This window comes from Megascapheus bottae, chromosome 5 (assembly GCF_031878675.1).
Source record: "Megascapheus bottae isolate mThoBot1 chromosome 5, mThoBot2.hap1, whole genome shotgun sequence".
Taxonomy (NCBI): Eukaryota; Metazoa; Chordata; class Mammalia; order Rodentia; family Geomyidae; genus Megascapheus; species Megascapheus bottae.
Window position 1 is genome coordinate 84,096,336 of NC_143513.1, and position 23,746 is coordinate 84,120,081.

General features: G+C 56.6%; 1 protein-coding gene and 1 long non-coding RNA gene across 5 annotated transcripts; one reads left to right on the top strand and one right to left on the bottom strand.

Annotated features, from left to right (window-relative positions):
- Positions 1 to 23: 23 nt before the first annotated feature.
- On the bottom strand, positions 24 to 15,460 carry LOC150063835 (uncharacterized). 3 transcript variants are annotated; one of them, XR_016535463.1, is made up of 3 exons: positions 15,153 to 15,460; positions 13,076 to 13,303; positions 24 to 281 (listed from the first exon to the last, which is right to left on the bottom strand). It is a non-coding gene; the product is annotated as an uncharacterized LOC150063835 (long non-coding RNA). The 3 variants fall into 3 exon arrangements; XR_016535461.1 differs by having other exon boundaries at positions 13,076 to 13,307; XR_016535462.1 differs by lacking the exon at positions 24 to 281 and adding an exon at positions 12,510 to 12,753 and having other exon boundaries at positions 13,076 to 13,307.
- A 1,044-nt stretch (positions 15,461 to 16,504) lies between these two features.
- Insig1 (insulin induced gene 1) lies at positions 16,505 to 23,083 on the top strand. 2 transcript variants are annotated; one of them, XM_090333596.1, is made up of 6 exons: positions 16,505 to 16,606; positions 16,820 to 17,209; positions 19,505 to 19,629; positions 20,532 to 20,698; positions 21,211 to 21,310; positions 21,583 to 23,083. In XM_090333596.1, exons 2-6 carry the CDS (start codon positions 16,846 to 16,848, stop codon positions 21,610 to 21,612), a joined length of 786 nt encoding a protein of 261 aa, XP_090189722.1. In that variant the 5' UTR covers positions 16,505 to 16,606; positions 16,820 to 16,845; the 3' UTR covers positions 21,613 to 23,083. The 2 variants fall into 2 exon arrangements, with proteins under 2 accessions (XP_090189722.1, XP_090189723.1); XM_090333597.1 differs by lacking the exon at positions 16,505 to 16,606 and having other exon boundaries at positions 17,121 to 17,177.
- Positions 23,084 to 23,746: the final 663 nt, after the last annotated feature.

Here is a 23,746-nt window from a genome sequence, read left to right on the forward strand (position 1 = left end):
TAAACAAATAAGAAGTCATGTTTTTCTGCAACATAGAGACAAGGGGCCCACAGTCACCACAGGCGGGGGCAGCCAGGCAGCCTTTGGGTGTCTCTCCACCTAGTCAAAGAGCTTGCAGCATCTGCGCATCTACAGACAGCAGCTGGTGAATGGCCACCACCTCCTGCTCCTGTGACCTGCCGTCTAAGAGGAGCACGTGCTGCTCCGATCTCGCAGTTTTCCTTCCTGCTTCTGTTTCGGTGCCTTGACATTCATTTAAACTCCCCTGCTGCCTCAGCGACCTGTGAGAATAAGTGCAATGCTGATTAGAATCCCAGCAGACCGGCAGAAGCTGCCTGTGCTGAAGAGCTCTGACTCTGCTCCTGGGCCTAGGGATTCAAGAAAAGCAGAGTAAAAGCTGGGGATGCCAGCCTCCTGTGTGGTGCCATCCGCCCTGAGCCATGTAGTCACTTGCAGCCATCCTGGCACCCATCAATGCCCGGCATCAATGTCCAGTCCTGTACTGAGCAGGCCAGCAGCCAGGCCTCTGCTGACCACAGGAGAAGCAGCACACCCCACCTGGGACCGCTCTTCACACGCCTTTCTTCCTCCTCCCCCTTCCCCTCCTCCTTCTCCTTCTTTTTGCCAGTCCTGGGGCTTGAACTCAAGGCCTGGGCACTGTCCTTGAACACTTTTTGCTCAAGGCTAGCGCCCTGCCACTTGAGTCACAGCACCACTTCCAGCCTTTTCTGTGTATATGGCACCGAGGAATTGAACCCAGGGCTCCGTGCATGCTAGGCGAGCACTCTACCACTAGGCCACGCTCCCGGCCCCCAGGCCTCATTCTTTGTTTATTTAAATCTATAGCCCAAGTCTGGACCCTAAGGATGCCAGGGTTTGGATGAAGTGTTGTCTTCCTGTGCCACCTGGGAGCTGTGTAACCAATCTTCACCATGTCTCTATCTGGACCTGGCGTTTGGAACCCAGGAGTCTGGGCCTGGGGGCTAGAACTCCAGTTTCATGATGTCCAAATTATAATTTCTAGGGTTTCACTTGGTGCAAATGCAGACATACATACATACATACTTCCAGTGCCTTGCTTAAAAGGCTCTCCCGCAAAATCTAATGCATAGCAAAAGCAAACTATATGTGGCAGCAGCACAGCTTATGTGGTCCCTCCCCGCGGGGACAGAGCGAGGGGCCTGTCCATGCTAGCAAGCCCTCTACCGCCCAGCCCCCCAACCCAGACCCAGCTTCAGTGGTTTTAGAAAACTCAGCACTGATTCACAAAAAAGCACAGCAACAGGAAGGAACTGCAAATGAAAGCGGAACAAGAACCCGTGCCCTTCAGCATGGGACAAGGGAGAGGGAGGAAAGGGGAGAGAAGGGGGAGAGAAGGGGGAGAGGGGGGAGGGGGGAGAGAAGGGGGAGGGGGGGAGAGGGGGTCTCACACTTAGCTGAGCGCTCTCAGTCACTTTCTCCAGAGTCAGTGCTGGAACTTGGGGTAAAGGAAAAGGAAGGTGTACACAAGTCATTGTGACGCTGGGGGTCTGAATGTGTGACACAGTGGCAGTGACACAAGGCCGGCCACAAAACCTGTGACACACTCACTTATGCCACCAGCAGGAATGCTGGAAGTTTTCTTGTCCCAGAGGATGCTGGCCTGGGGTCCAGCGAGGAGGCCCGAAGTACATGTGAAAGGATGGTCTTGCTTGTAAAAAGATATGCACAAATTTACATGGATAACTGGACATACAAAAGAACAAACATGGTGGGGCCGGGAGTTTGGCCTAGTGGCAGAGTGCTTGCCTCACATGCACGAAGAACCAGGTTCAATTCCTTGGTACCACATACATAGAAAAAAGCCGGAAGTGGTGCTGAGGCTCAAGTGGTAGAGCTCTAGCCTTGAGAAAGTCCAAAGACAGTGCCCAGGCCCTAAGTCCAAGGCCCAGGACTGGCAAAAAGAAAGAAAGAAAAGAACATGGTGATGCACATACCAAAACAAACGCTAACCAGGACCATTCCTGAATTTGCAGATTTTAAATGATTTTTATATTTTTGCTTCTAGTTCTATTTTTTTACTTTCCTTCTTTGACAGGAATCATTTATGCCCCTTAAAAAGATAGTTGGTTTGTTTGTGTTTTGTGGGTCATGGGTCTTGAACTCGGCCTGGCCGCTGTCCCTGAGCTCTTCAGCTCAAGGCTACCGCCCTACCCTTGAGCCAAGCCCCACTTCCCATTTTCTAGAGGTTAACTGGAGATAAGAGTCTCAGGCCCTTTTGAGTCCAGGCTGGCTTTGAACCTTGATCCTCAGATCTCAGCCTTCTGAGTAGATAGGATTACAGGTGTGAGCCACCTCGCCCGGCCAAAAAGCATTGTGAAATGCCAGGGCATTTATGCTGTGATGGGGGGCATTTCTGTGCCCCGCTGAGGTGCTCTGCCTTATCACAAGGCTAACAGCGAGGACACCAGCCACCATGACTGAACCTGACATGGGGACTCAAAGGGAGCCTTTCCTCTTTTTAGGTTGTCATCCTAACTACTCAGGAGGCTGAGATCTGAGGATCGTGGTTTGAAGCCAGCCTGGACAGAAAAAGTCCCTGTCAACTCTTATTTCCAATTCACCACCAGGAAACCAGAAGTGATGCTATGGCTCAAAGTGGTAGAGTGTTAGCCTTGAGCTGAAAACTCAGGGGCAGGCCCGGGCCGAGTTCAGTGAAGGACAGAGGGAGACAGAGATGGGAAGAGATGACCGCCAGGATGCAGAGCCCAGAGCCAGGGCACTGTCAGCAAGTCCAAAAGTGGGCAGGGCAGGGAGGAGGGGGACAGGGAAAGGGTGATAGCCCCACCTCACACCCTTACTTCTACTAATCTGATTCTAGTGACGTCACCATGCTGGCCACAGCACAATTACAAGACAAATATAAATACACACACCATCATATCCCAGTATTACTAGATGGTTCCATGCTGTGTGTCCAGTCTCCTGAGGAGCCACCAGTACGGGGTGCCAGAGCTGCTCACACACTCTGTCCCCACAGATCCAGTACTTCACAGAAACACCAGCGTCTCAGCCCCCGGGGGACCCCAGCTTCAGAGCTGTCTCTGAGAACTGGAGCAGAGGCTGTCCAGGCTCTTTCTGGAAGCTTCTCACTGGGACAAGGACAAGAGAAGATGGCTGGTCCCCAGGCCCCAGCAGGACACAGAATTGTCCTGGATTGTATAAAGAGAGAGGTGGAGACCAGAGCCAGCTGTGGGGAGCAGGGGCCACCCTGCTTCCTGAGGCCTAAAAAGCCAGGGATGCTGACATTGCACAGAGCAGGCCTGAGCACGCAGGATGGCAACCCTACTTCTCCTTTCCCCACCCCCACCCCAGCCTGCCAATGCATTCTCCTGGCTCCCCTACTGGGGAGCTGGGGACCTTCCAGGAGGGCCCAGGGGCAGAGGGGACAGTCACCAGAAGGACTGCATGCAGTCCTGCCTACCTTCAGCAAGCTGAGTGTGGAAGGGAGGGGAGGTTTGCTTCCTTTCCAGTATAGAGACCCTGGGGATGGACTCAGCCTCACCAAAGAGCTTTGGGCCAGAGCATTTCTCCAGCCCTTCCTGATACTCACACCCCAACCCCAGGGTGTTGCAAAATCCAGGCTCAGAGGCTCACAGAACCAGGTCCAAGGCCTCTTTCTTCATCTTCTCATTGATTTTCAGCATAGTAAAACGTGTGGCCACGTTCACCATTAAGCAGCGTGCACTTGGGTGGCACAAACACGCTGCGCGTGGCAGGGCCACCGTCACTCCATCTGGGACTTCCTCATCCCTTGTCCCTGTCAACAGTGAGCCTCAAGCCCCATGCAGCACAGCTCTGCTTCCTGCCTGTGGAGGTGGCAGTGCAGGGACCTTGCTGGTCCAGAAGATCTGGCAGTGTGGGTCCTGAGTGTCCCGTGAGTCTGCTCAAGGCCCACCATGTTGCATCCTGGGTGCAAAGCTACACGGCCATCCCCCCCAGTCCCTGTGCCCTGTGCTCAGCCCTTCATCCGGCCACCCTGCAGCAATTGTGCAAGACACGCCGCGTGCCTCTTCCAGATCCTGCCTTCGGTTCTCTGGGGTCTGTGCTGGGATCGGGAAGCGGATCACGAGGCAGCAATGGTTGAAGCGTGGAGGAACGCCGCAGTTCCTTCAGCTGCGGCACTGCTTGCCCCTGGCCCGTGGGGCCAGCTGCCAGCTTCTCCACACCCCTTGGTTGGATGTCTACAATCCTACTGCGTGTGGTACTGTTTCATTTGCATTCCCCGCCTTTTGTGTGCTGGTCCCGGGACCTGAACGCACAGCCTCACATTCCCTCTAAGCTCTTCCACTCAAGGTTTTGGCATGCTACCTTCTGGCTCTTTGCTTTTTTTTTTTTTTTTGCCAGTTTATAGGAGATGAGCCTTGGGGATCTGTCTGCCTGGGCTGGCTTCAAATCGCTATCCTCAGATCTTGTGAGAGCCCCAAAAGTCGAGCTGTGAGACCAGAAAGGATTGAGAAAAGGCCTCCTCCCAACATGACTGCCGCTGACTGGGAATTCAGATTTCCATCCTGGGTGAGGCCTCGTTGACTAAACTGCCTGGGGGTAGACAAAGGTTTATGCACAAGGTCCGCTGTTTACTGTTTAGCTCTAGTTCCCAAGATAAGGAAATCTCATACTTCCTACATACAAGGCCAGGGTAACCCTAGCCTTTGCACCTATCTTCAGTCCCTCTGGTACTAAACACAAACCCTTGTTAATGGGGTCCTGGCATCTGGCAGCAGGGACCGCTCCGGGGCTCCTACTTCCCAAAACCTTGGTTCTCCATTTCCAATGGTCTCTGTCACAATGGGCTATGACAAGATCTCCACCTCCTGAGTAGCTAGGATTATAGGTGTGAGACTGGTGTGGGGGGGGGAGGGGGAGAGGGAGAGGGAGAGGGAAGAGGGGACAGGGAGAGGAAGAGAGGGAGAGAGGAAGAGGGAGAGGGAGAGGGGGGAGAGAGGAAGAGGGAGAGGGGGAGGGGGAGGGAGAGGGGGAAGGGGAGGGAGAAGGGGAGGGAGAGGGGAGGGAGAGAGGAAGAGGGAGAGGGGGAGATGGAGAAAGAGAGGGAGAAGGAACAGGGAGAGGGAGACAGGGAGAAGGAGACAGGGAGAAGGAGACAGGGAGAGGGGGAGGGGGAGGGAATGGGTAGGGGAGGGAGGAGTGGGGGAGGGAGAGGGGGATGGGGAGGGAGGGAGGGGGAGGGGGGAGATCGCTGGCCTTTTGCTGATCTTGATGTCTACCTTTAATCCATGTTAGGGTGAAGCTGCTGTGGTTTAGATCCACTTGTACCGCCCCTTTCCCCCCTCTCACGTCCCCCCCCCGCCCCGGCCGGCCACAGATGCCCCTTCCTGTCAGTGCCCTTGTGGCCCAACCCTGCCTGGTCTTATCCAGGTTGACCACGACCCTGAGGGAACCTCCCTCCATCCAGATGGCGGCAGGAAGCCTGCGCTCCTGCCTTCCTGAGGAAGCTGAGGCCACAGCAACTGGCCTGCCTCCCGGCCCCATCATCCCCTCCGTCCCTGAGGGTCAGTCAGGCCCTTTCTCCTCCTGCCCAACCCCAAGCTTGGCTGGGGAACAAGCCTCCTCCCTGCCCTCCTTCCAGACATCGGAGACTGGAGAGCCCAGGGGCTGCCTGGGCTGCCAGGAACCAGCAAGGATTTAAAAACAACAGAGGAAGTCATGAAAGCTTCTGTCTTAGGAAGATCTCCCAGCCGCCATCCTCAGCCTCACCATCTCCGGGACCAGCACACCGCCCTGGGCTGTCCCACTCTCCACAGCCTCGGGTCCCAGGCATCCAGGACCCAGTACCCTGTACCCTGGGTCGGATAAGGATGTGGCCACCCCCGTGGTCCACAGCCCTCACACGATGCCCCCATCTGCCTGGCTGATACGGGAACTCTGCACAAGCCAAGGGCCCACCGTGGTCATCCAGGCTGCGGGACAGTGCCAGAATCCCCATCGACACCCCCAGGACACAGAGGCTTCTAGAAAGTGCTCAGCGACGCCGTGAGGGCAGCTGCGCCTCTCAATCGTGAGTGACACGCTGCCCCAGGTGCCATGTGCAAGGGCCATGGACTGCATCTGGTGAGGAGAGCCACCGCCTCTCCGTGTGCAGCCAGGGGCATCCGACCTGGGCACGGAGCGCCCGTGAAGGCGTCCCCAGTCCTGTAATCTCCAGTTATCAAAGTCCAGGCACTTTCCGAGGACACGGAAAGTAACCCTAGAAACACAGAGGCCCCTTCATCTCAGGGCAAAGTACGAAACGTTAGCCTCAGCCACGACCAGGAGCAGGCAGTACCTCTCAGGGAACAAACAAGCCAGCCGAAGCAGCCTGTCCTGACAGAGTGGTATGCCCCTCACAAGGCCATGGAGGGCCCCCCAAACCCTAGAAGTGGGGTGAGCAGGACGCATCTCTCTGGACACAGCTGAGGCCCCTCAGTCCACGGGAGGTGCCTCTTCTAATGATCCTCCTTCTGGGTTCCCACAGTTCTCAGTGGGGTATCTGTAGGAATTAGTGCTGTCACAGCTGCTACAGCCACAGCACCCCCTAAATTTCCGCATGCTCACCGGGGCTCTGTATATGTGACCTGGAACGGCATGGGGACCTTGTGAATGGGAGGTGGAGGGGTTTGAACTTGTTTTACTTGGCTTGCTTGCTCAGCTGGGGTCTTGGTACTTGAATCATGCCTCCAGCCCAACTTTTGCTGGTTATTTTAGAGACAGAGTTCATGGACTTTTCTGCCTAGGCTAAGCCTTGCACCTCAGTCCCTGAGTGGCTAGGACTATAGGTTTGAGCCACTGGCACCTGGCTCGATCCGCGGTCTTGAGATGGAATTATCCTGGGGCCTTTGGTCCATCTGGTGCCCAAATACAAGAAACTGGACCGTCTGTAAAGAACAGAAATTTGAACTTCGCTGGAAGTTCAAGATCAAGGCACTGCAGCTTTGGTGAGGCAGTGCTATTTGGGCAGGAGAAGGGAGGAGGGATGTTCCAGGTCTCTAGTTAGGGCATGACCTCACTCATGGGACTCACTGCCCCCAAAGGCCCGGCCACCTTGGGGCATGATGCTGTCACCTAGGGAATTCCACTTAAAAATCTCAGGGGGACATAAACCCTCAGGTGAGTTGACATAGCCACAGGGAACCTTAGACATGAGGGGAAGGCAAGAGAAGGAATCAGAGAAGAAAATGAGGTGGCAAAGACAGAGGCCTGAGCCATGAGGAGGCCCTAGGAGGCCCTGAAACCTAGAGCGCAGGGAACGCCTCGGGCTCTGACAACACGGGACTCTGGGAGACCAGTTCCCACTCTGACGTCCATAATGGGAAGTGCTGTGTGCTGCTCTGAGCCACTGTGTGTCACCTCACTGTCACCTCCACTGTGGGAGGCTCAGAGTCCTCCTCCCCTAGGATCTGTGGGCCCAGATGTGAGGGGGGCCTGTCTGGTGAAAGCAGTGGGGGGAGGAGGAGGAGGGAAGGGAGAAGCTAGAGAGGGCAGCTCCCTCCCTGACCTGGAGATGGCTGGCAATGTTCTCTTAGGGGTACTGGCAGGGACAGTGCGCAGCGAGGCATGCTGAGTCCAGGGCGCAGCAGGCGCCTCTGCCTCTCTGCATTCAGCTCTCCACCAATCATTCATCCTCCTGTTCTACAGGACCCCAGCTCACAGGCCTACGCCGTGGCTCCCAGCGGCCTCTGGCAGTCCCCGAGGTCCCCGGTGGAAGACTCCTCCCCTCCAGGGCTGGCCCCATCCTGCTGGGGACTGTCTGCGTCACTCCTACTGCGCAGCTTTTGACTGGACAAACACGACCCTCCCCTGGAGTAAGCCAGGTCATTAGAGCGATACTCTTGGCAAACAAGATGACATTAAGCAATTACAGAAGTGACGTGAGTTTTAGGGTAGTGCCTCCCCGCCTCCCTCCTTACCACCTCCACCCACCACCCTCCTCACTGTCATCCCCATGGGACATGGGCCCTGAGACACGCGCCACATCAGACCACACACACCCCGTCACCCTACCCTCTAAACCTTGACCTCCAGAACCCCAGCTCCCGTCCTAGGGCCAATCAGTGGACTTTGCCACATTTGAATTGCCTGTTCCATGGAATATGAACGCTTCCACCCCTGCCTCCGCCCCAGCCTGCCTACCCAGTGTCACAGACACGTTATTCAGGGAGACCAGTGTCCAACACAGCATGGGGGGTTGGGGCTGGGGTCTCTGCCTAGATGCCTGCACCTGCTCCAACAGCCAGCTGGGGATCAGTAGAGCTAGGCCCTGCTCTGCTAATGTCCACGTCACAAACAGAAACGAAATCCTCGCCTGTCATCCAAAAGGTTGGGAACAGCAGCCAAGTTTCCCAAACTAACCTCAGTGATCGCTTCTCAGCTGACCCCTCCAAAGCCCATGGATGCAGCTGCATCTTAACCCATCTGTTCCTTGCCATGGCCCTGCTGCCATCTGCCTTCCCTACAAAGTAGGTCTGAAGTGTCAACCTACTTCTTCTTCTCTGAGTCGGCTTCCTCAGCTCTGTCAGACCACTTACACCATTTAATTAAGTGCTGCTCAATTCTGCAATAGCAAATAAAACAATGAACTGTATTGTAGAAAACGATAACTTTGGTTTGTTGACCACAGACAAAATAGGAATCTCTGCCCTCTGGAGCCACTGTCCAGTGTCTGCCCAGTGTAACTGTCCATCATGTCCCTCAGCCAAGGAGAGCCACTCCACCCCTCCTCCCTCTGCAGCCCCTGGCTGGAGGCCTGGATTGTCACCCAGTTCCCCGAGGCCTGAATCATTCCACCCTATTCAAATTTCATCTCAATTCCAGAAGATTTCATTACCACCCCTGTTGTCATAAAGAGAGGTACAAAAGAAAGCCATACAACCCTGAGCACCAGGCAGGGAGACAGACAGCCCCATCTGCAGAGATCCACTGACACATCCTCCACCAGCTCTGCCCTCAGGACTCATCTGCAGAGATCCACTGACATATTCTCCACCAGCTCCGCCCTCAGCCTCATCTGTAGAGATCCACTGCCACATCCTCCACCAGCTCCACCCTCAGCCTCATCTGTAGAGATCCACTGACACATCCTCCGCCAGCTCCGCCCTTAGCCTCATCTGTAGAGATCCACTGACATATCCTCCATCAGCTCTGCCCTCAGCCTCATCTACAGAGATCCACTGACATATCCTCCACCAGCTCTGCCCTCAGCCTCATCTGTAGTGATCCACTGACACATCCTCCACCAGCTCTGCCTTCAGCCTCATCTGTAGAGATCCACTGACACATCCTCCACCAGCTCTGCCCTCAGCCTCATCTGCACAGATCCACTGACACATCCTCCACCAGCTCTACCCTCAGCCTCACCTGCACAGATCCACTGACACATTCTCCACCAGCTCTGCCCTCTGGACTCATCTGTAGAGATCCCCTGACACATACTCCACTAGCTCTGCCCTCAGCCTCATCTGCACAGATCCCGTGACACATCCTCCACCAGCTCTGCCCTCAGCCTCATCTGCACAGATCCACTGCCACATCCTCCACCAGCTCTGCCCACAGCCTCATCTGCACAGATCCCGTGACACATCCTCCACCAGCTCTGCCCTCAGCCTCATCTGCACAGATCCACTGACACATCCTCCACCAGCTCTGCCCACAGCCTCATCTGCAGAGATCCACTGACACATCCTCCACCAGCTCTGCCCTCAGCCTCATCTGCACAGATCCACTGCCACATCCTCCACCAGCTCTGCCCACAGCCTCATCTGCACAGATCCCGTGACACATTCTCCACCAGCTCTGCCCACAGCCTCATCTGCAGAGATCCACTGACACATCCTCCATCAGCTCTGCCCTCAGCCTCATCTGTAGAGATCCCCTGACAAATCCTACCTCAGGTCTGCCCTCAGCCTCATCTGTAGAGATCCCCTGACACATCCTCCACCAGCTCTGCCCTCAGACTCATCTGCAGAGATCCACTGACACATCCTCCATCAGCTCTACCCTCAGCCTCATCTGTAGAGATCCACTGACACATCCTCCACCAGCTCTGCCCTCAGCCTCATCTGTAGAGATCCACTGACACATCCTCCAACAGCTCTGCCCTCAGCCTCATCTGTAGAGATCCCCTGACACATCCTCCACCAGCTCTGCCCTCAGGACACATCTGCAAAGATCCACTGACACATCTTCCACCAGCTCTGCCCTCAGCTTCATCTGCACAGATCCCCTGACACATCCTCCACCAGCTCTGCCCTCAGGACACATCTGCAAAGATCCACTGACACATCCTCCACCAGCTCTGCCCTCAGAACTCATCTGTAGAGATCCACTAACACATCCTCCACCAGCTCTGCCCTCAGCCTCATCTGCACAGATCCACTGACACATCCTCCACCAGCTCTGCCCTCAGCCTCATCTGTAGAGATCCCCTGACACATCCTCCACCAGCTCTGCCCTCAGACTCATCTGCAGAGATCCACTGACACATCCTCCATCAGCTCTGCCCTCAGCCTCATCTGTAGAGATCCCCTGACACATCCTCCACCAGCTCTGCCCTCAGACTCATCTGCAAAGATCCACTGACATATCCTCCACCAGCTCTGCCCTCAGCCTCATCTGCACAGATCCACTAACACATCCTCCACCAGCTCTGCCCTCAGCCTCATCTGCACAGATCCACTGACACATCCTCCACCAGCTCTGCCCTCAGCCTCATCTGCACAGATCCACTGACACATCCTCCACCAGCTCTGCCCTCCGGACTCATCTGTAGAGATCCCCTGACACATCCTCCACCAGCTCTGCCCTCAGCCTCATCTGCACAGATCCCCTGACACATCCTCCACCACCTCTGCCCTCAGGACTCATCTGTAGAGATCCACTGACACATCCTCCACCAGCTCTGCCCTCAGAACTCATCTGCAGAGATCCACTGACACATCCTCCACCAGCTCTGCCCTCAGCCTCATCTGCACAGATCCACTGACACATCCTCCACCAGCTCTGCCCTCAGCCTCATCTGCAGAGATCCACTGACACATCCTCCACCAGCTCTGCCCTCAGCCTCATCTGCACAGATCCACTGACACATCCTCCACCAGCTCTGCCCTCAGCCTCATCTGCAGAGATCCACTGACACATCCTCTACCAGCTCTGCCCTCAGCCTCATCTGCACAGATCCACTGACACATCCTCCACCAGCTCTGCCCTCAGCCTCATCTGCAGAGATCCACTGACACATCCTCTACCAGCTCTGCCCTCAGCCTCATCTGCACAGATCCACTGACACATCCTCCACCAGCTCTGCCCTCAGCCTCATCTGAAGAGATCCACTGACACATCCTCCACCAGCTCTGCCCTCAGCCTCATCTGCACAGATCCACTGACACATCCTCCACCAGCTCTGCCCTCAGCCTCATCTGCACAGATCCACTGACACATCCTCTACCAGCTCTGCCCTCAGCCTCATCTGCACAGATCCACTGACACATCCTCCACCAGCTCTGCCCTCAGCCTCATCTGAAGAGATCCACTGACACATCCTCCACCAGCCCTGCCCTCAGCCTCATCTGCACAGATCCACTGACACATCCTCCACCAGCTCTGCCCTCAGCCTCATCTGAAGAGATCCACTGACACATCCTCTACCAGCTCTGCCCTCAGCCTCATCTGCACAGATCCACTGACACATCCTCCACCAGCTCTGCCCTCAGCCTCATCTGAAGAGATCCACTGACACATCCTCCACCAGCCCTGCCCTCAGCCTCATCTGCACAGATCCACTGACACATCCTCCACCAGATCTGCCCTCAGCCTCATCTGCACAGATCCACTGACACATCCTCCACCAGCTCTGCCCTCAGCCTCATCTGCAGAGATCCACTGACACATCCTCTACCAGCTCTGCCCTCAGCCTCATCTGCACAGATCCACTGACACATCATCCACCAGCTCTGCCCTCAGCCTCATCTGTAGAGATCCACTGACACATCCTCTACCAGCTCTGCCCTCAGCCTCATCTGTGGAGATCCACTGACACATCCTCCACCAGCTCTGCCCTCAGCCTCATCTGCAGAGATCCCCTGACATATCCTCCACCAGCTCTGCCCTCAGGACACATCTGCAGAGATCCACTGACACATCCTCCACCTGCTCTGCCCTCAGGACTCATGGATCCCCTGTTCAAAATCAGTGGAGACCTGCTGACCACAGCCAACCACTCAGGCTTTGACTGGTCCCTCTGGCCTCCATCCTAAATCTTTCTGGAATTTTCCATATGCATCTAAATTTATTCATGTTTCTTCCACATTGAAAATAAGGCCAAGTTTCCTGCTTATCATTCTCCTCCTTATCCGCTGCCTCCTCATGACAATCCAACACCACTGGCTTGGTCCACGTGTCTCCTCAACTGTCTCTCCTCCACACTCACTAACATCTCCCAACCCCTTGTCCCCAATAAGACTTGGACTCACACGCCATGGCTGACTGCTCCTTTCCAGCAGAGAGCTTCCTGGAGTTGGAGAACACAGTCTTCATGGTCCACCCCCTGCTCCTGGGGCATCTTCTGCTCCTTTCCCACACAGCTGCCCATGCATGCTGCTTTCTCTCCTGCACTCAGCCTTGGCCATCTCCACTGCCATGGTGCCACCACGTGCAGTGTCGCTGGACTGGGGCACCCATGGCTTGCAGCTCAGGGCTGGCATCTTCACTCTTCTGTGCTCCTTTCTGGAGACGGATACGGGACAGGCTGCTTCCGACCCACAGAAGCAGCTCTGGTCTCCTTGCTCCTCCCACGCCTGCCCACATGTGCCCTGCTGGCATGGGGTAGTGTTGCCCAACAGGGTGAGGGACCATGGAAGGGTAGTGGTGACCGTGGCAGTGGTAACTGGAGACAGTTACAGGTAGAAGGCCAGAGCCACAGCTATGCACAAAGGACTGTCCTGCCAGCGCATTCTGGGTCTCTCACACTTCTATATGTCCTGGCATTGCTGTGCTGGCTCGGGCAGCACACCTTCCATTAACTCATCTGTTTCCCTGGTGCACTCACCTATGAGATGATATCACAACGCCTCGAGCAAGGCAAATCAGATGATTCAACACTGCTGTTAAAAGTGACTGTGCGAAAATAATGAGGTCACATCTGCAAGCAGTGCTGATGAAGCAGGAGAGTTAGAACCCTTCATCGCTGATGGTGGAGAGGTAGAATGGTGTGTCTGCTTGGGGAAAGACTCCAAGAACCCCTCAAACAATTCCATGCAGTTTCTGTAGGAACAGTCTATCTAGGAGAAATATATACACACAACTTGTGCAAGTTTATCGTCATATGATTCATAACATCCACACACCAACAGGAGAAGGAATGCATATGATATAATAAGGCTAGATCCACACGTTGAAATATTATTCAGCCATAAACACTGATGTAACGTGGATGAATCTTGAACAGATTCTGCTAAGAGCCAGGCTCAGCTGACTACATGTAGGATTCTACTCCTGTGGACAACCAGAGAGAAAACTTGCAGAGAGATCAGTGGGCATGGCTGGGGTGGTGGGAGAAGGGTGAGGAGGGCTGTGGTGGTCTCACCCCTCTGGGAATACAGTGAAAACCATTGCGTTGTGCACTTGAATCGACAGTTGCACCATATATAGTTTAGGGTTCAGTAAGTGGTGTCACCTGGCACTGGTTCACTCTAAAAGCACTCCTGGCCACTTAAGAACTGGTTCCACTACATGTGAAGGCTGACCCTATTTTTGTTTTGTTTTTGGCCAGACTCCTGTTGCTAGACAGGTGTTTTGCAGTAGCCTGAGCACCCCATTTTTAAGAAGTCACCCATGAGGTAACATCAGTAACTTCCTAAAACTAGGGTCCATGTGTAGGCGGAGGGTAGTATGCCTGCCTAGCAGGCTCAAGACCCTGAGCTCAAACCCCAGCATCACCAGAAAAGGAAAGCCAACTACAACAAGGTGTGGTGGAACCTGCCACCAATACCTTCAGCTGATCAAGAGACAAGGGACAAAACTGGAGGATTTCAAGTTCCAGACAAGCCTTGGCTACGTTATCAAGATTCTTATCTCAAACAAAAAATCAAAACAACTGGAAGCACAGCTCCTGGAGTCAGCGCCCCCCCCCCCCCCCCCCCGCCCCACACACAGAGGAACTACATACATTTATACATAAGAAAACATCTGGGAATATAAAAAAAAGTCAAGTGGCTATCTCTAGGTGATGGGATTACAGATGGTTTTTGTTGTTGTTGCTTTTGGTCATGGGGCTTGAACTCTGGGTCTGGGCGCTGTGCCTGAGCAATCCAGTTCAAGGCTACTGCCCTACTCCTTGAGCCACGGCACTGCTTCCCAGATGATTCTTTTTTTAATTGTGAATTGCTACAGACCCATGATACTTTTATGTTGACAATAACAAATATGTTTAGTCACCCTCTCTATTTATACATGCCAGCCTATGTAGGACTATAAAGGATTATTACCAGCATGGCAGGAAGTGCATGGTTCACCCCAGGGCATCTGAAGCCCAAAGGCATCCTGTGCTCCAACTGCTCTGCAGTGAACAAGGAGCCAGAGGTGGTGCAATAGCACCTGCCTGTCACCTGCCTGATTCGCGGAACTGAAGCCTTTCCTGTCAGAAGCACCACCAGGCTGAGACCTAATGAGCATCATCACGACCTGGCTTCCCTGAAGTGTGCCACCCTCCACAACCCATGTGCCTGGAATAGGATTTCTGATAGATCTCCAAGGGAGAGTAAATTCTGCCTCTCCCATTGGTTACCTCCAAAGACCCTCACTCTCTAAGATTAAGACCTTGGACAGCCTGGAGGGGACCCCACAGAACCAGCTCCCAGAGGAGTAGCCACCAGGGTTTTACAGCCCTGGAGACACCACCGCTTAGGTCCCCAGACTCCAGGCAGGGGAGGCAGTGAGTGGTTTAGCTACCTTGATCTGGGCAGGCAAAAAGGTAGCAAAGACGTGTGTGTGCCTACACACATGCATACTGTGGTTTGAACTCAGGGTTCCTTATCTGTTTAGCTCAAGGTCAGCACTCTGAGCCGCAGCTGCACCTCCCTGGTGGTTAATTCAAGATAAGTGCCTCATGTACTTTTCCTGCCCACCTCAGTCCTGATGATCCATCTCAGCCTCCTGAATAGCTAGGATGACAGTTGTGAGCCCTGGGCACCAGGACTCTTTCCACAGCGCAACTGGCCTGTCTCCACCGGAGACAGAAAGAAGTCCTAAAGTGTGATTGCAAGCTATGTGTCTCAACACAAGGACTGTGACGACTGACAGCGCCGAGGCTGCTCGGTCAGACAAGAAGCAGACACGAAAGCTAAGCATGTTGGATGCTCCAGGCTGAAGGAGCAGTCGTGGCGCCTGGCTGTGCAGGTGAACCTGACCCATCCGCTGCGGGCCGAGACCTGAACATTCTCACCACCGGGCAGCTGAGCTCCTCGATTCCTAAATGGGCTCCACAATGGGTCAGCGACGGTCCTCCACTCATGAGGCTAGCGGCAGCTGTGTGGGGGGCGGTGCGCACACTGGCTCGAGGCCTGCCACCGCCTCAGGACTTGTCAGTGTTGTGTGGTTTTGCTATTATGAGGCGCCTCGACCTGCGCTGGACACCTGCAGCCCCAGCTCTCCCCGCAGGCCGGGATCCGGGCGTCGAAGCCAGCCCGGGCGGGGGGATCGCGGGGCGAGGAGGACACAGGCGGGGACCCGGCTCCCACGGCAGCACAGCGGTCTGCGGAGACGGCGGCTGGGGCCGCGGCCGAGGTCGGGGACCTGCGCTCACCGCGCGCACCGGCCGCCCGGAGCCGCTCCGCGCGCGGACGACCTCGGCGGGCGTCCACGGGCGGGGGGGGGGGGGCCGGGAGCCCGGTGATCCCGGAAATCACCCCTGCTCAGTGACGGCGCCTGAGGCGGGCGCGGGGCGGAGGGCGGCGGGCGCGGGGCGCGGGGCGGAGGGCGCGGGGCGCGGGGCGGCGGGCGCGGGGCGGAGGGCGGCGGGCGCGGGTCCCGGGCCGGCCGACACCAGGCGCGGCGGGAGGGAACCCTCGGTCTCCCAGCCCCCCGCCGGGAACCTCCGCCCGCCGGCAGCGAGGGAAGGCCGCGGGGGCCGCCGGAGGCCGGGGTGGCCGGAAGCGGGCGCCGAAGCCGGGCCCCCACCCAGCCCGGCGGGGACCAGGGCCGCGAGCGCCGCCGGCCGCGCGCGTCCGCCCGGGTGCGCGTGCGGGCCGAGGGCCGCGGTGGCGTGTGCTCACGTCATATGGGCCGCCCGCCTCCGATTGGCCGCGGCCGCCTCACCCGACCCGGAGTGGAGCGGCGCGCGTGCGGGGCGGGGCCAGGCCAGGCCACGCCCCCGGGCGGCGTGCGCGGGCGGCGGGTAGGCCGGGCGGGGTCACGTGACGCGAGGCCGCGTCCCGCTATATAAGCCGCGCGCCGGCCCGCCGCTGCGGCCGCGCTTGGGCCGTCCCCGGGCTCCTCCCGCTCCTCCTGCTCCTCCTCCTCCTTCCCGCTCCGCCGCCGCCGCCTCCCGCGCCGCTGGCCGCGGGCTGACGCCCTTTGGCAGGTATGCGGCGGGACCGGGCGGGCGGCGGGGGGCGCGGGGCCCGGCGGGCTCCGGGCGGCGGGGGGCGCGGGGTCCGGCGGGGCGCGCGGGGCCCTGCGGGCTCCGGGCGGCGGGGGACGCGGGGGGCGCGGCGCCCGGCGGGGGGCGCGGGGCCCGGCGGGCTCTGGGCCTTTGTCCCGTCCGGGCGCCAACTCGCCCCGCGCTGTCCCGCAGGAGCGCCCTGCACGCGGCGGGCACGGATGCCCAGGCTGCACGACCACCTGTGGAGCCGTCCCAGCGCCGGCGCCGCCGGGCCCCTCCGCCGCCCGCCGCCCGCCGCCCGCCCGGGAGGCATGAGCGCCGCGGCCCGCCGCCCGCCGGCCCCCGGGGCGCCCGAGCCGGGCCCCGGGACGCCCGCCGCCGCCGCCGCCGCGCCGCCCGCCGGGCCCTGGCACCACCACCTGGTGCGGCGCAGCCTGGTGCTCTTCCTGGTCGGGGTGGTCCTGGCCCTGGTGCTGAACCTGCTGCAGATCCAGAGGAACGTCACGCTGTTCCCGGACGAGGTGATGGCCACCGTCTTCTCCTCCGCCTGGTGGGTGCCCCCGTGCTGCGGCACGGCCGCGGGTGAGTGCGCTGCCCGCCTCGGGATTGGTCGCGCCGGGAACGGGTGAGGGCAGCGCCGCCAGGCCATTGGCCCGCGGCGGAGGAGGAAAACAAACTCACGTGTGGTCAGGAGGGGTCCGGGGCGGCCTCCCCGCGCCCTCCTCCTCCCCCTCCTCCCCGGGGAGACACCCGGGCCCAGCCACACCGCACAGTGGGGACGGATGTCTCGGCCATCATGTCACCTGTTGGACAGAAACTACCGGGTGACCCGCGGCCACCCAGGTCACTCAATGCTTGCAGTCAGTGGCCCGGCTCTGCGGGCCGGGGAGAAAGCCTCTGAGCCTGTGAACCCCCAGACTGGCAGGGGAGCCCCGGTGACCGCAGAAGACTCACTCGGGCTTGTTCTCGCCGTGGGCACACTGTGTGCAAGCCCGGGCAGTGCTGGCTGGTCTCCTTACAGGACTGCGCTGTGACTCCACTTTCCAGACTTAGGCGGTAGGGCACAGCCGTCCAGTGCAGTGTGCGGTGCACTGGTGCCCACTACTACCTAGAGGCCGTAGGCAGGCGTCCACATCCCTCCCCAGCCCAGGGTTCACCTGGAAGGGCGTGGGGAGGGGCCTCGGGTGGACTGTGCCCTCCAGGGGTGATACCAGCCTGTGAAGCAGTGAGCAGGTGTCCACTCTGATGTCAGACTGGATCCTAACTTTTTTCTCTAAAAACTTTAGGAGTATGATGATACAAAAGCGGAAGGCTTTGTTGTTGCTGTTGATGTTGTTGTTTTCTGCCTTGCTTGCCAGGCAGAGCCAGGGCCTTGTGCACGGTAGGCAAGTGCCCTGCCACTGAGTGGCAGCCTTAAATTCTCTGGAAAAGTAGAACCAGATTCGAGAAGTTCAGCTTTCACGGAACATAGTAGTTCTTTCTTTGAGCCCCAAGCCTGATCTTCAAAATGAACTACGTAAGGGAGTTTCACGAGTGTCTGAAGTGATTCTCACAGTCTTAGCTGAATGGGGTGTCCGGTCTGCATCTCCGGTTCCTTCCTGCAGGCAAAGTGAATGGAAGGCCTAGCTGTCCAGATCCTATGGCCTTCCCCACCGTGTCCGGTCTGCCTGTGTGGGCTCACTCTGGCCTTCACTTTTCACTTCTGGAATGTATGCCTTCCCGTTGGACAAATGGCTTTCAGGATTCTGTGAAGGCATCCTAACTTGTGGACCACAAGGCTCTCCCCCAGTGTCCTCTAGTTATGTAACCCTTCCTTTCCACGTGAGGAGACAAACGTGAGGAGTCACGTCCGCCAAGGGCAGCCTGGGCCCATGGCCCAGTTTTCCCTTCCTTTCCCACCCTTGGTGGGTGTGGCCACAGGAAAAGCCCTGTCCTGGATCCCCCTCCCCCCTACACACACATGCCGCACACATGGGCTCTCCTACAGTACCTGCTAGTAGAGTCCTGTAAAACAGCTTCTCTGCACTTCCAGTCCAGGACCACCAGCTCAAGTTTAGCCAACCTAAGCTTGACCTCTGCTGGGTGGCAGAACCAGTGGCAGAACTGTAGGACTCCATCTTCCCATTGTGAAAAGGAATCATACTTGGTGAAAGTAGACGGTGGAGCCATGGTGGTCAGAAAGTTGTGATACTCCATCCCAACCAGCAGTGAGGCATAGCGCCCCTTGCTTGCCATTCATTCTCAGTAGCTAGGGAAAAGAGGTAGGAGACAGCAGGCTAACCTGGGCATCAGGTGAAGACCCTACTTCAAAAATACTGTAGAAAGGGGCTTGAGTTGGTTCAAGTGGTAGAGCGTCTGCCTAGCAAGCATAAGGTGCCCAGTTCAGGGGAAAAGGTATTGTTCAGTCATACTTGAAGGCACCCAGGCGTGTGAAGTGTTAGGATTTTTAAGTCTGTTCGCCATGGGTAATTAAATGGCTTATGTACATAGTTAACTCACTTTTTATAGTTCACGAAGCAAGCCAGTGATTCTCAAAGCATTCCATCTGATCCACAATAAATCTTTTTTTTTTTTGCCAGTCCTGGGCTTGAGCTCAGGGCCTGAGCACTGTCCTTGGACTTTCTCAAGGCTAGAGCTCTACCACTTGAGCCTCAGCACCACTTCCAGCTTTTTCTATATATGTGGCACCAAGGAATCGAACCCGGGTCTTTGTGCATGCTAGGCAGGCACTTTAACCACTAGGCCAAACTCCCGGCCCTTTAACTCACTTTTTTTCAAACTTTTCAGACTTGTATGGGGATTGGGATACTCACAGGAGCAGAAGTACGAGATGAGATACCGTGGGCTGTGTGTTAATGCTCCTCTTCCTCTTGGCAGCGGTGGTCGGCTTGCTCTATCCCTGTATGGACCGTCACCTCGGTGAGCCCCACAAGTTCAAGAGGGAGTGGGCCAGCGTCATGCGCTGCATCGCGGTCTTCGTGGGCATTAACCACGCCAGTGCCGTATCCTTCCCCCGCCAGCCGCGGCCGGGCACCTGGTCAGGGCTCGTGGCGAAGCGTGTTGCCACGGAACGCTTTGCCTGTGGCGTGGCCTGTGTGCGTTCCGTCCCGTTTGCACAGGGCAGGAGCTAAGGGGTAAGGTCTCCCCAGTGGAAGCAGTTGAAGCCGTTGCCTTTGGCACTTGGATCTGATTGTGGAAATTCACCCAGACCTCTTCCTTCTGTCCTTCCAGCTTGGACACTTGTGGTTCCTTTGACCATGAGACTGGGAGAAGTATGGCTATGGGCACGGTCTTACCAGGAGGTGTTTGCCCATCAGTCCACGGGCCTGGCATGGGAGGCCCTCAGCCTCAGCATCGGTGGGTGGATCCACCCTGCCCAAGACGCTGCTTTGTTGTGTTTTGCTAGTCCTGGGGCTTGAACTTGGCCTGGCACCGCCCTGAGCTTCTTTTTGCTCAAGGTTAGCACTCTACCACTTGAGCCACAGCACCACTTCTGGCTTATCTGTGTATGTGATACTAAGAAATGGAGCCCGGCAAGCTCATACATCCAGCCCATAGACAGGGTTCCTTAGAGCAAGTGGCGGGCTGGGTACTTTCATGGGAAGACTCCCCCCATACACACACACCATACACACTGGCCCACTGGCCCCACTACTGGCTGTTCAGGGTCTTCCTGGCCAGGTGTCTTCTGACAGGTGGTGGGCTGCAGGTGTGGAAGGGGTCCTGTTTGTTTCAGATCACTAAGAAGAAAGGAGGGACGTGGCAAAACCGTGTGGTCCCTCGCTGTTTTCATCAGTAGCTGTTTGGCCAGTAGATAATTTGCTGTATAATAAACACCTGGGTCGATTTGTGGGCTTAATGTCTCCCGTCTTATAAAAAGTTTCCTTAACTATTGCCTGATCAGAAACTGGACTTTGCTAATAATGTTCAGCTGTCCTTGACCTTGGCAGCCCTGTCCCTGGGCCTGTGGTGGACATTCGACCGCTCCCGGAGCGGCCTCGGCCTGGGGGTCACCATCGCCGTCCTCGCCACGCTCATCACCCAGTTCCTCGTGTACAATGGCGTCTACCAGTAAGTGCGGCCCCGCGTCTGTGAAACACCCGGCCATTTAGACGTCCTCCTACTTTATGTAACGGTCCGTAGAGTGACGGAGGTAGGCTGAGGCCCGAGAACCCCAAGGCCCTGCTGCGCTTCTGGTATGGCTGGGTGTGGTGGCTCAGGCCTCTCTCATCCCCACTATTCAGGAGGCGGAGATCTAAGGATTGCAGTTCAAAGCCAGCCCGAGTAGGGAAGTCTGTGAGACTCTTGCCTCTAAGCATGAAAAAAGCCAGAATCGGAGCTGTGGCTCAGGGACCGAGGGCTAACCTTGAGTGGAAAAAGCGAAGGGAATGGTGCCAGACCCTGAATTAGAGCCCTAGGACTGGCGCACAGAATAATACACGGACGAATGCACTGCCCACCTTTCGTGAGGAGGAGGGGCGGGGCCAGCACGCGCGGGGCTCCCATCCCTTTCTGCTGGGAAGCGCCCCCACCCTGCTGCCCAGGTCCAGGTAACCACTGCCCCGGCTTTGCTTCCTCTCCAGGTACACCTCGCCAGACTTCCTCTACATTCGCTCTTGGCTCCCGTGTATATTCTTCTCAGGTGGCGTGACGGTGGGCAACATAGGGCGGCAGCTGGCCATGGTGAGTGCTCTGGGGCTGGCGTCGGGTGGCGGAGTGGGCAGCAGAGCTGGTGTCGGGAGCGCCTGGTTCAGCTTGAGCAGCCTCGGACTTGGGCCCCCGCCTGCGGCTCCACTTGCCTCGGGTCTCGGCTTGTGAGTGCGTCACCCGTCATCCTCGAGCGCCCCGGCCAGGCTCGTGTGGCGCCTTCCGCCGGGGTGGTGCCAGCCTCAGACGCGGGGAGTGAGGGAGGCCTGGGCACTGGGGCTCACTCGCCTTTCTCTCTGTCCATGTAGGGGCTTCCTGAGAAGCCGCACAGCGACTGAGAGGCCTGGAGTCCACGCGGGGCTGACTGCAGATGACTCTGGGAAGACGTCCACCTCGTCTTGCATAGCAAGGCAGAGATGAGAGCGCCTGGCCTGGAAGTCTCACCTTGACCGCCTGCCCCACACTGTCCGCGTGGAGTCGGGTGGGGCAGCTTCCCTGAGGATTCCATTTCATTCATGTTATTCAAAACAAGTTGCCATATTTCAAAGCCTCGAACTCGAACTCAGTTACCAACCCGCCGTTTTATGTCAGTGCCCAAAGGAGACAGGGTGACGGTGCTTCACAGAGACTGGAGAAACGCGTGGAACGGAAGATCTCGACCTAGGGTTGTGTGAAGGGGAGAGGCAGCGGGCGGAGGCGCGGTGCCACCTGTTTGATGGTGCACGCGCAGGCGCCGCCCCCTGCACACAGTCTCCGGGACAGTGGTAATGCTGCACTTGGTGGGGACATGGACGTGTGAGCCGTGTCTGCTGTGTGTGTAGCCTTGGGGCGCCATGCCCCTGGCTCCTCCTCCTCCTCCACTGCCGTGGGTGGAGGGCGGAGGCCCCAGCCCAGGGACCTGCGATCTGACCCCCATCACCTCTCCACACACTGGTCTCCGCTCCGTGCTGGTGAGAGCACAATGTATTCGTTTCATGGCATAGACCATGTTGGACCTAATTTGCAAGTATTGGGTCTTAAACTTCAAGTGCAATGTATATGGAAACCAATCTGAGCCTTGTATTCTCTTAAATATTTATTTTTTTTAAGGGTGTGAGATGTTCATTCCAGAGCTGTGCGGGCGGAGCTCCCTCCTCTGGGTCTCCACTGAGCCCAGGTCCTCTGTGGACTTGTTGTGTGGGCTTAGTCATTTTTACTTACCAGTTTACCTTTTTTGTACTTGGCATTGTTTTTAATTCTGTGGCGGTGACTGGATGGGAGGGCAGGGCCACAGGAGGGTGGGTGCTTTCCCTCCCCACAAAACCCTGCTGGGGTTTTGCTTACTTTGTTTTGAGAAGATACCTTGGAATAGCCTTGAGGTTTTTGAAGCTAGTTGTTGTTGTTGTTGTTTCTAAGAGGAATTTTATTTAAGAAGAATAGATCCTCTGAGCCTCAGTGTGACCCCTTAGAAATTTTCTGAAACAAAATATTTTTCAGTGGTATCCGAAGTCACCAGAGAAAGGCAGCCAGTGAACCTCAAAAATGCACGTGGTTGTGTACAAACAATAAGTATTTTTTTCTCTTAAACTGGAAGTATGTCTGTTAGAAATAATGTAGCCAAAAAAAGGTGAATCTGAAGAAGTTTTTTTTGCCAGTAGTTCATAGCAGATACTTTGAACCAAAGTGATTTAAATTTATAAAACTGTAAAATCACTTAGACAAAGTTTGCACTATCCCAGCTCTGAACATCTAGTGAGATTCACATTCACAAAAGTTTTCAACATTGTGTTCTTTTTGCATTTTTTACTTTTATTAAAGGTTCAAAACCAAGTGTTGTATTTGTGAGTTTTTCTTTAAAAACAAAGAAGTATTAGTATCCTTGGTGTAGGTGCTTGCATTTGTTAGAGGAAAATGTTTTTAAGAGTTTCCACCCTTCACGGAAGATTTCTGAGCCTAGTTCTGCAGTTGGAGCCAGCTGTGCTGGTGCTGAGCCTGGTCTCGGCCAGGAGAGCAGGACGTTGGCAGGCCATAGAGCCCCCTCCGTGGCCTGGTGCCTGTCTTTGGGGTTCCAGAAGCCAGGCCCTGCTGAGCCAGCTCCGTGAGCCTCATACCCTTCCACCACTGAGCCCAGGAGGTGTGACACAAGTTCAAGCCAGCATGCCCCAGACACAGTGTTGAGTCCGGGCGCTCCTGCAGCAGGACCAGCATGGTCTCCTGGGAGGAAGGGGTCCACCCCTGAGGTGCCCTGGAGCCAGGCGGGCTGACAGGATTGCGCCATCTTTTGGAGGGAATGCATGGAACGCTGGCCTACTGCCTCCTTTCCCTGCCCTCCCGTCCCTGGGGTGTGGGACTCTGCCCTGCAGGGGCTGGGATGGCAGGGAGGGAAAGGGCTGAATTCCGCTGCAAAGCCCCCAAGTCTGCACAGGTCTGGAGACTCCACTGGGTTCAGCGTCATCGTTAAATGGCGGGGGTTATGGGCATTTCCTGTGACGT